The 12,181-nt window shown below is 36.5% G+C and overlaps 1 protein-coding gene across 1 annotated transcript; it reads right to left on the bottom strand.

Moving 5' to 3' along the window:
• Positions 1-7,633: 7,633 nt before the first annotated feature.
• LOC107716960 (uncharacterized) lies at positions 7,634-11,675 on the bottom strand. The gene is made up of 6 exons (XM_016523600.1): positions 11,514-11,675; positions 10,136-10,462; positions 9,385-9,738; positions 8,417-8,527; positions 8,257-8,282; positions 7,634-7,841 (listed from the first exon to the last, which is right to left on the bottom strand). Exons 1-6 carry the CDS (start codon positions 11,554-11,556, stop codon positions 7,740-7,742), a joined length of 963 nt encoding a protein of 320 aa, XP_016379086.1. The 5' UTR covers positions 11,557-11,675; the 3' UTR covers positions 7,634-7,739.
• Positions 11,676-12,181: the final 506 nt, after the last annotated feature.

Below are 12,181 nucleotides of genomic sequence, written 5' to 3'. Positions count from 1 at the left end.
TCATCATCATCATCATCATCATCACAGCAGAATTGTTCATTGGTGTGTTCAGTGGTGAATGTGGGTCATGTGACTCTCTCCTGGTACAAAGGAAACAGTTTATTGTCCAGCATCAGTGTGTCTGATCTCAGCATCAGTCTCTCTCTACCTCTGGAGGTGGAATATCAGGATAAAAACACATACAGCTGTGTGCTCAACAATCTCATCAGCAACCAGACTCAACATCTGGACATCAGTCAACTCTGTCAGATACATTCAGGTATGTTGGTGTTGATATTAATGTTGATTAACTGAGTTGATCTAATAAGTTATTGTGCTGATGTTTGATAGTGTTTGTTGGATATCAGACTGATAGATTCAGTTGCACTAATGGCTCATTTTGTCCAAAACAGATCAGGGTCTACCCTTATTGTACATAGTGTTGATTTCTGCTGCTGGATCTCTGTTGATTGTTGCTGCAGTCCTGATGTGCTGCATCTGCAGGAAACTTACAGAAACTGACAGAGAAGGCAAGTGTTACCTACAGCTTTTAAACAAGAAAATGCACTCTAAATATTTTAATCAATTAATAGCCAAAATCATCATTATTATACTCGAATAATAATTTTGTAGTTAACGCCAACTAGTTCCTTTTTATTGGAATAAACTGAAATAATGTGTTTCTAGACCGCATTCATTACTCATCTCACTCACATAAACTGCCTTAAAAAACACTGCAAGTGCACCCACAGAAATTCATTCCTACATGATTTCAATAATAAAATTAATTACCCCCATTAAAAAAATTCCAAGTTAAATATTTTTTAATTATATGTATTAATACTTACATTTGAGCCTTGATAATGACACATATTTTGTAAAGAAACAGATCTAGTTAAGATTGACTGTTTAATGCCTCTGTTGCATCTATTGTTGTTTGAACAGTTCAGACTTGTGAAGAAATGATCACTTATGCTGAGCCAACATTCTACAAAAGAAAAGCACAATCGGTAAGATCATTCAATCTGTATTTAGTCTCCATGTCAATTCTATCTATCTATAGGGTATTAAATCTGATTAGTACTGTAATTGTATTCAATTTCTCTCACAGTTTATGTCGATAGTATCCAGTGTAACAGAATGTGTTTGTATTGTCACATGGTGCTATGAGATTTGCATTTTCCAGCAAGATATGCATTTTGCAGCGAAATGCAACATAACAGACCACATAGCTTGCACTAACAGGCTAGAAATTCTAGTGTGAAATTCCACAGCCAAAGAAATGGTTCACAGGTCTGTTCAAAGATGGTCACACTTCTGCAGGTATTTATGCATTTGAAAAACTGTGAATTTTTCTATGCATCACGTTTATATGTTTGCAAACCGTTAGACCTGTGCAGTTCATTGTACACTCAGAATAGGAGTACTTATTACTTGCCAAGAAATCAAAGTTGACCATTTTTAGTGAAATCTCTTGTCTGATGGTGTGTTTACTGGCACAAGGTCTGGACAGTAACATATCAGTCACATGAGATCCACTAATAGCAAACCACAACCATCCAATCAATACCCGAGGCACAAAACTAAGAGCCGTTTCACTCATATAAACATCACAATTGGAAAGAAAATACTGTTGCAACTTCTGTTTAATGGTGACTTAAGGGCACATTAGGACAGTAGTTCTCAAGCTTTTTTTCCAGGGGACCCCTATTTTAACATTACTTTTTTTTAATGACTCCCACTAAACATTTTCTGAAAAAGGCACATAAACTAAAAAAGACTGATGTAAAGAGGAGAAAACAATCTTGCACCAGCACTAACATACAGTAAAATCATTTAAAACTACTCATCATGACCACCTTTACTAGAATTTATAACGTTTTATTGTAGGCTTATTTATTGTGGTAAATTTTGTCTAACGTGTTGTAGAATCTGTTATGGAATAGATTTTTCCCTTTAGATTAGTATTACAACTGTGGCATGTTATTGTTTCTAAATGTGCAAGCTGTTGTTTTTCAGAACAAATGCTATAGATTAATAATAATAAAAAAAGTCATTATTGGCCTGGTAATGATTAATAGGCTAGCCTTATTATAATAAATGCTACGGTTAAGAACTATGGTACATTTTCATAAGAGCAAGTACAAGTCAGAATCGAGAGCCATGTGTAAAATGGGTTCTAATGATGAGTGATGGGAAAACCTGGCCTTCAAATACTCCAAGAGATGGCATAGATCATTAAGAGCCTGATGAACTGTTAAGGAGTAAGAAATGAACAATATCAATATAAGAAAATGTTAAGTTAGATTGACTTCCCATGGCATGTTGAATTAGAACATTCTGTCAAACTATAGCCTATGAGTGCCTAAATAATATAAAATACATTATATATCCTGTAAACAAGTAATTGCACGCTAGGCTATTACTTTATTGCAGTTATGTTATCAACCTCCTTTGCATGTGTGGATAATAGCATAAAAGACCATCTTACAAAAATAAACACACTTCAACAACCCCCCAACAATCCTTAGGGGGGCCCCCGCACTTAAGGTACCCCGGAACGTGATCGCGAACAGTGTGGACTTTCAGTGGATAATGTAAAACGATGAGAGAATATTAAACACCTTCATGTGTGTTCTGGAGATGAACAAAAGTTTTATGGGTTTGGAATGATAGGGTGAATATGTGATGACAGACATTTTTTGGGTGAACTATCCCTTTAAAGTCTCAAAACTGTGTGTGTATCTACAAGTGCAAAATGTAGATACAAAATACTCATCAAAAGTAGTCAAAGTGAACTCATTCTGAACAGACAGGTTTTTGTATGAGCATGTCTACTGCTAGACGTTGGTGTTTGATGTCGGTTTGCGAGTGCGTCTGAGGTGTCAGGAGTGTGTCTGTGTGAACAACGTGTGGTTGAAGGTGTGTGTTTTTTTCCATTCCTGCTCATGATACTCACAGTTTGACTTCTACTTTACAGAAAACAACTTAAAATACAACTGTTGATGTACTAAAGTTTTATACAACAGTTCAAGAAACAATAAAGTAATACTTTGCTAACAAAAGTTAAACAAAGCAGAACAGTTTTCCAATAACACAGATTGGTATTTCATTCTTGAATGATGCAGTTTTTCACTTGTCAGTTGAATCAATAATTCTATGATTATCTTACTAAGACTTGCCTCAAACTACTGGCGAATTTCCTTATAACCAATGTTATTTTCCACTAATTCATTCTTACGCAAGTTTCCCAAAGGATTTGTGCAACACCCAAAGAGATAGGAAAATGCACACATAGACATAGTCCACAATTAAGATTATTAAACTCAATTCATACAGCAAATCAAGTGAACAATAACAATGTTCATTTTGTAATCAGCAGTTCTTGTTTGGTCAGCAGAACCGTTTTAGCAGTCAAGAGGACAAAGCTGAACCCCATAATGTTAAAGATGAGTCAAAGACAGATGTAGACAGAAAATCTCACCTTAAGGGAACTTGATGGAGTTAATGTCCAGATACAAACTTGAAAATCTGAGGGATGATCGAAATCTGTAACTGCTCTTCATGAATTGTCACCTGAGGAAAACAAACCATTATCAAGGAACAAAACACTGCTGATGAAGTCTGACGGGGTGATGGTAAACATAAAACCATTGTTTAAAATGAAGTATAAAATGTATTTAACAAATCTGTGGTTATAAGGTGTAGTGGTTTTTAGTATTTTACTATGTGGTTACTATAAGGTGCTTTTGGTGGTTGGTTGTTTACTGTCCAAAAAGAGCCCACCTTAAGTCTTCACGGCTGCCTTCCACTTCTAAACACACACTTGCAAACTTCCCTAAGCACTTCCTTCTAGGGGAATCCCAGGCGCTATTTTGAAGTGTGCTCCACTTCCTCAAGTGGATGAGGGACGTTTATATAGACAGACCCTCGTCCCTTCGATTTTGACCGAGAGCGCGAGTACACTGTATGTACACTTCAGAGAGCTCCGTATACCACAATGCAACACGATTGTGACGTCAAAGCATCATGCTTAAGTTACTCCCACACTGCACAACTCTATATGAGTATGAATAATTTTGGGATTTATCCGCATAATACTCTGTTATGCAATCATGGTTTATTTTGATAATGTTTTATTTGTTTGTGTAATTTATATATTTTCTCCAACAGCCCCAACATGTCTATAAGCATATAGATTGGTGCATCAAATTCATGAGGAAAGAAATGTAAAAAAATTATTTTATGCGTAGTGTAGCTTTCAACAGCACCATTAAAAAAAGAAAAAGAATATATATATATATATACACACACACACACATGAAAATTTCTAAAATTACTGAACCTAATCATAGGAGCCTGATAAAAATTTTAATTTTAGAAGAAAATTTCAGATGGCACTTAGAGGCTTTTGCATTTGAACTCTTCATATATTTATACATAATGCAATATTTTTAAAAACATAAAATACAGTTATAAAATTTTCTTTAACATAAAATACTCAAGATGTAACAACAGATGATATGGAGCATTATTGTTTACCATTGTTTTCATCTGCCACCTCACAGGCAATGACAACAAATTAAACGAAATAACAGCGAGATAAAGTAATCATCACTTCATGAAATTTCACAAATGATTTATTTTCACATTTATCAGGTAAGAACACGTTTATAATTTCTTTATGATTCAGTTTTGCACATTTCAACAAAGATGATAACATAAAAAGCAAATGTATTAAGACTACAAGATATAAAAATGACTGTTAAAGAAGACTATAAGATATAAAAATGGCAGCTAAAATGATTGTTATCGTTTTTCCAAGTAATCTGACATTTGCGTAGAAACTGTACTGTAGCACCTCTTGACAAAAAAAGCTGAAGCGTAACACCAGAGTAACAACAATCAACACCTGCATCATGCGTCCAGTTACAGACGTGCAACATACCAGTTTTATCAGTAAAGTGTTTCAGCAACTTTCAAATAAATCAGTGAATGCAGCAAGGTATCCATGTAGACAGTTATATTTGTTATTTCAAAATCTAAACAGACAAGTCAAAATAATGATGTTAAACAGATCAGTAGGTTATTCATTAATGACAGAACAGTATTTTAAAGTGTTGCCGGAAAACATCAACAAAACCCATAATGCACTGGGCATGTTAAGGCATGGATAGGCTTGTTCAGAGTTAAACACCACCTCGCTTTGGTAGGAAATACTTCTTAGCAAACTTTTAGTCACAGTAATGTTGACTTGGATTGTTTCCGGGCACAAAAAATATTTTGTAAATATTTATTGGGAGTGAGTTATTTTCAGTTCTTTCAGTGAAGGATCCAGTGCATTTAAGACAGTGGCTAAAGGCTGCCAAGAGTCATAATTATGGAGAGAACACTGCGAAATCTGAAAAACCTCAGTGTTTGTAGTCTCCATTTGGATGCATTGAATTTTTTTGGGTGATGCACCTAAAAATTCTTAATTGCAATGTTTTCGAGCATCAATATACTGCAGCCATTGAAAGTTCACAAGACCCTAAGTGCATATAAAGTGTACCATTTGGGACAGGGCTTTACTGCCATGTTTACAAATCTATGTATGACCACGTCATCAGTGTACATCAGTAACGCATGCACACTGTGGTCAGAGTGAAGTGTTAATGTTTACATGCCTGTTTATTGCACTTAAAATCAGCATACGCCACATATATTAATGTGATAATGGTTACTACGATTATCAGCTTAATTGCATCAATTTGATCAAAGTATTGTGTTTACATGAGGTAAAGTTTAACATAGTCATTGATTTGTCGAACCAGCAGTGCATTAATAGGTGTTATAGTGGAAATGACAAGAAACAGTAGCAGCTTTAGTGAAAAGTCAAGCGCTCCTTGTTCTTTTGTTAGTCCAAAGTTGCTTTGTTCCTCATTTTATTACTGGCATGCAGTTTATTTATTTTGAAATATATTTTCATTTTTATTTACATGACTAGAATGAATTATAATAATTCAGTTTTTGCTCTTATGTTGAGGTGAAATTTGACATTGATTCCAAATACTGGAATCTTGGTTTGGTGACAGTTTCTTTGAGAGCCATGATTCTGTTCTCATGTGTCTTACCTTTTATTCACTGTCCCTTTCAGTTAAAGTCAAAATAATAAATGTTTCATTGGTGTCTGATTAGCAGCCCATCAGACAGGCATGTAAACATTAACACTTCACTCTGACCACAGTGTGCATGCGTTACTGATGTACACTGATGACGTGGTCATACATAGATTTGTAAACATGGCAGTAAAGCCCTGTCCCAAATGGTACACTTTATATGCACTTAGGGTCTTGTGAACTTTCAATGGCTGCAGTATATTGATGCTCGAAAACATTGCAATTAAGAATTTTTAGGTGCATCACCCAAAAAAATTCAATGCATCCAAATGGAGACTACAAACACTGAGGTTTTTCAGATTTCGCAGTGTTCTCTCCATAATTATGACTCTTGGCAGCCTTTAGCCACTGTCTTAAATGCACTGGATCCTTCACTGAAAGAACTGAAAATAACTCACTCCCAATAAATATTTACAAAATATTTTTTGTGCCCGGAAACAATCCAAGTCAACATTACTGTGACTAAAAGTTTGCTAAGAAGTATTTCCTACCAAAGCGAGGTGGTGTTTAACTCTGAACAAGCCTATCCATGCCTTAACATGCCCAGTGCATTATGGGTTTTGTTGATGTTTTCCGGCAACAAAACCCATAATGCACTGGGCATGTTAAGGCATGGATGGGCTTGTTCAGAGTTAAACACCACCTCGCTTTGGTAGGAAATACTTCTTAGCAAACTTTTAGTCACAGTAATGTTGACTTGGATTGTTTCCGGGCACAAAAAATATTTTGTAAATATTTATTGGGAGTGAGTTATTTTCAGTTCTTTCAGTGAAGGATCCAGTGCATTTAAGACAGTGGCTAAAGGCTGCCAAGAGTCATAATTATGGAGAGAACACTGCGAAATCTGAAAAACCTCAGTGTTTGTAGTCTCCATTTGGATGCATTGAATTTTTTTGGGTGATGCACCTAAAAATTCTTAATTGCAATGTTTTCGAGCATCAATATACTGCAGCCATTGAAAGTTCACAAGACCCTAAGTGCATATAAAGTGTACCATTTGGGACAGGGCTTTACTGCCATGTTTACAAATCTATGTATGACCACGTCATCAGTGTACATCAGTAACGCATGCACACTGTGGTCAGAGTGAAGTGTTAATGTTTACATGCCTGTTTATTGCACTTAAAATCAGCATACGCCACATATATTAATGTGATAATGGTTACTACGATTATCAGCTTAATTGCATCAATTTGATCAAAGTATTGTGTTTACATGAGGTAAAGTTTAACATAGTCATTGATTTGTCGAACCAGCAGTGCATTAATAGGTGTTATAGTGGAAATGACAAGAAACAGTAGCAGCTTTAGTGAAAAGTCAAGCGCTCCTTGTTCTTTTGTTAGTCCAAAGTTGCTTTGTTCCTCATTTTATTACTGGCATGCAGTTTATTTATTTTGAAATATGTTTTCATTTTTATTTACATGACTAGAATGAATTATAATAATTCAGTTTTTGCTCTTATGTTGAGGTAAAATTTGACATTGATTCCAAATACTGGAATCTTGGTTTGGTGACAGTTTCTTTGAGAGCCATGATTCTGTTCTCATGTGTCTTACCTTTTATTCACTGTCCCTTTCAGTTAAAGTCAAAATAATAAATGTTTCATTGGTGTCTGATTAGCAGCACATCAGGGGACGTCTCTTTAGCAGTTTCCATCAATGGAGAGTCAGACATTTTAGGGGACCAGTCTTTTAAATATCTCTCCTGTAATAAAACACAGATTCACATGATGAATAATGATGAGGATGATTCGGTTACAAACACATGGTGCTTTTTCCTGATGTTCACTGAATGCACACAGGGCTTCTTTTCCTAAATATTTAACACAATATCTTAAATACAATGAATCTTCAGTCTAATAAACTGCATCACACTGTGGTCTTCTGTACTACAGTTATACAATGTTTGAGTGACAATGTCTGAAGCATATTTTTTAGAGTAGTATGGAAACTATTTAGGAAGAAGTTTGATGGTTCTATTAAAATGACTGACAAAAACACAAAATGTGTCACAGATAATAAATATCAAATGTCACAAATAATGTGACTTATTATTATGAGTCCTGGTTTCAAACATTGGACATCTGAGGTGCTTGAACTGTGCTCACATAGTATCTCACCTGATCACTGTGCTGCCTCCTGCTGCCTGTTTGAACAATACCAAACTCAATTCAACACATTACTTTGGTTAATTAAGATAGAAATACATATTTTTACATTTTTCAAAAATTGCTTTCGTGCAATTTCTATCTTGTTCAATTATCTGTATGTGATACTCACTGTCTCTTTTTGCTTGATGCTTGCCATAGTAAATCGCAGCAGCTGCTGCAGCAACAAGCAGCAGAACACAAACACATATTCCTGCTACGGCAGCTGAAGACAGAGCAAAATCTGCAATGACAAAGACAGACAATCCAAGATGGCACTCCCCTGTGTGTGACATAGCTCTCCGAGTCAAGCTTTACTTATCTTCTGTTTTGTTAGTGTCGCTATTGTTCTTTCATGTGCGGTATGTCAGAGCTCATGTTAAGTATGATCGAGGGATACTAGGAGCTCCTTCCCAGAGCTACATAACTTTTCATTTTAATTGAACTTAAAGCAACCTTCACATAAACTAGATTTGCATGAACTATAAATCTAATATAGATTATTCTTTATTCAAGCTACAAACATTAAACAACGAAGAACAGTGAGTGGTTTCTCTTTTACTTTTGTTGTTTGATTTACATCAATGACAAAACTGCAGCAGGTTTCACTTTAAAAGCAGTGCTGTCTCTTTAAATCCTGACACAACTCTGTCACACATCCGGTTGTCTTTCAGCTCTTTGCGGTCATTTAGGACTTTTTTTTATTAATTTAACTCAGATCACTCGCCAAAAACTGGCATTTTGACATAATGCTGTGTATTTTTGTCCATTTAACCATGAAAGAGAACTCAATCTCTGCAGACAGCACACCAGTGCTGAATTAACTTCTTTTTTGCATCTTATTGTACTTGTTAGCTTGTTAGAGTACTATAAATGGATGCCAGGAAAATAATGGATGCTGGGTTAATTGTGTTAAATATTTTAATGCATTAAACTGAATCAGCCCGTTAATTTTGACAGCCCTAATTTTAATATTGAGTCAAAGTTCACTTTTTCCACACAGGCCACAGTGCAAACATTTACTGGGTCGATTTAAACATTTCAAACTGTATTTTAAAATTCCTAATGGCCAAAGGCCCTAAAGGGCTACATTTTACTTACCAGTGACAGTGACAAAAAATATTTTCCAACTGGTGATGCTGATGCTGTGGCGATGACGACGGATGTTGCTGGTGATCTGTAGTTTATAAAGTCCAGAGTCTGTGGTGTTGATGTTTGTGATGGTCAGAGATCCAGTCTGATGATCCAGCTTCAGTCTGTCTCTGAATCTCTCTTTACACTGATCATCTGTACAGATCTTACGCTGATCTTCAGTGATTTCAGCGATGCGAGTGTCATTAAAAAACCATGCCATCACATCATTTGGGCTTTTTAATACGCCAGGATCTAAAGTGACAGATTCTCCCTCCTTCACTGACTTTCTCTTCACTTCATCCAATTCAGCAGCAGGAACTTCTGAAAAACAAACCAACAGCTGCTGGAGGAACTTTTTTGGGGAACTATACATCACGAGAACTGTGGGCATGAAAGTGACTGCACATTCTTACTGTTGACTTTAAGTGTGCAATACAACATTTGTGCATGTATTGTGCTTATAAACACATTTCACATACTTATATTACATCAAATCTTTTTTTTTAAACAGCTGACAGATCAGAGAAGGCATGATTATGTCCACCAGCGCATGACTACAGCTTTTCTGAACCAAAACGTATTTATAAAACTATCAGCTCATCAATGGAAATAATTTAGTTTTCAAACTGTTCTGTTTGATAAGAAAAAAAATCAATATGATTTAAACATAACTGCTTCTGCTTGAGTCATTTAATGAATGTTTCACGAAATGACTCACCAAGAACAGTAACACTGAAAGCCTTTTCACTGATGCTGTGGTTATTAATGATCTTTAGCTCATAAACTCCAGAGTCTGTGGTGTTGATGTTCATGATGGTCAGAGATCCCGTCTGATCCAGCTTCAGTCTGTGTCTGAATCTCTCAGTGCCTTTATTACACTGAACATCTGTGCAGATATAAGTCTGATCTCCATTGATTTGAGCTATTCGAATGTCATTAAAATACCATTTAATATCTTCTAGGTGGTTTGTTTTAACACCAGTCTGTAGAGTGACTGAATCTCCCTCCATCATGGTCACTCTGTCTGTATCAACACTGAAAACACCTGGAGAAGAAATGAACAGTTCATTATAAATGTGGCCTGGAATAGTGGGACAAAATTATAACAGGAAAGGGCTGTGAATTCTTTTTTTTTTCTTCTTCAGATCATGAAAATTAGTTGCTTAATTGGTTGCTTTACATGTCAGTCAGAGGGCCTCTTGGGCAGCCCTTGGTCAATGAAGGCTGCTTCAAAACCTTTGAAAGATGTGTTTCGAACCAGTGGTTCAGCTGCGTATCATTCCACCAAACTCACATTATTTCAGTCAAGTCACCTTTATTTGTATAGCGCTTTATACTGATTGTATTAAAATAGTTTATCAATAATGCAAGAAGAACTTTGTTATGCCATAGCTGTTTTGAAATGTTTCAAAATTTCAGTGATTTGCTGCTAGGTGGTGATGATCTCTGTGAACCCATGAACTAGTGTCTACATGTTTATTTATTTATTTTTTATTACATGATCTCAGATTAATTTTATAAATTCGTAGACATTTAATGACACGTGTATAATAAAAGGGAAGAGATGTAGTTAACAGTCTCGTCTTATTAGTCTGAATAAGGAGCTCTCCATAAAACAAACTAAACAAGTCCAATACAATTTAATAAGACAATGACTACAGCCAGTAGTGGCTTTTATTATCTGTCTTGAAGGGACCCCCTCTTGCAAACCCCCCGTCATCACGTCACACACACATCAGGATCAGAAATTAATGGAGGCTTGGGACAAAAATGAAACCAAGGCTTCATTTCCCTATAGCCAAAAGAAGAAGTGATCTTCTGTTAACAATGGCACCACTGAAACTGCGCCACATCGCCATTTGTTTTAGTCGTTTACTGCAGTGATTCTCGAACCTCCAGAACATTTTGTATGTCTCCCTGATCTGACACACCCAATTCAGGTCTTGCATTTTCTACTAATGAGCTGATGAGTTCAATCAGGTGTGTTAAATGAGGGAGACATACAAAATATGCAAGTGCTGGGATTCCTCCAGGACAGGTTTGAGAAGCACTGATTTACAGGAAATGAGAGTGCAACAAATAGAAAGATGTCTTACCAGACACAAATAATGCAGTCAATGCGAGTAAAATAAAGATCATTTTCACCACTTTTCCACTGAAATGAAATGAATGCAGATTCTGTTGAAACAAAAGTGTTTAGTCCCTATGTCGACTCCATTGCCATGAAAAGTGGAAGTAAATTTGTCCGCTGTCTACAGAGCCAGTGGGTGGAGTTTGATGTCCAGCTGTCCCTTTCTGGAGCGAATCAGTGGAACTAGAAGGTTCAGCCATACCCTAACCCAGTGGTTCCCAACCCTGGTCCTTGAGGCACCCCAACACTGCATGTTTTGCATGTCTCCTTAATCAAACACACCTGATTCAGGTCATCAGCTCATTAGTAGAGACTCCAAGACCTGAAACTGGTGTGTCAGAGAAAGGAGACATGCAAAATGTGCAGTGTTGGGGTGCCTCCAGGACCAGGGTTGGGAACCACTGCCCTAACCCAGAGATGGGCAAACTCGGTCCTGGAGGGCCACTGTCCATGCAGGGTTTCGCTCCAACCCTAATTAAACACACCTGAACCAGCTAATCAAGGTCTTCAGGATATAACTAGAAGGCTACAGGCAGGTAAGTTTTATCAGGGTTGGAGCAAAACTCTGCAGGGCAGTGGCCCTCCAGGACTGAGTTTGCCCATCTCTGCCCTAATCCTAAACATAACCCCATC

The sequence above is a fragment of the Sinocyclocheilus rhinocerous genome, unplaced genomic scaffold (genome assembly GCF_001515625.1).
Source record: "Sinocyclocheilus rhinocerous isolate Xijiao unplaced genomic scaffold, SAMN03320098_v1.1 scaffold5074, whole genome shotgun sequence".
NCBI classification, from domain to species: domain Eukaryota; kingdom Metazoa; phylum Chordata; class Actinopteri; order Cypriniformes; family Cyprinidae; genus Sinocyclocheilus; species Sinocyclocheilus rhinocerous.
This window is presented reverse-complemented; position numbering and strand designations above follow the sequence as displayed.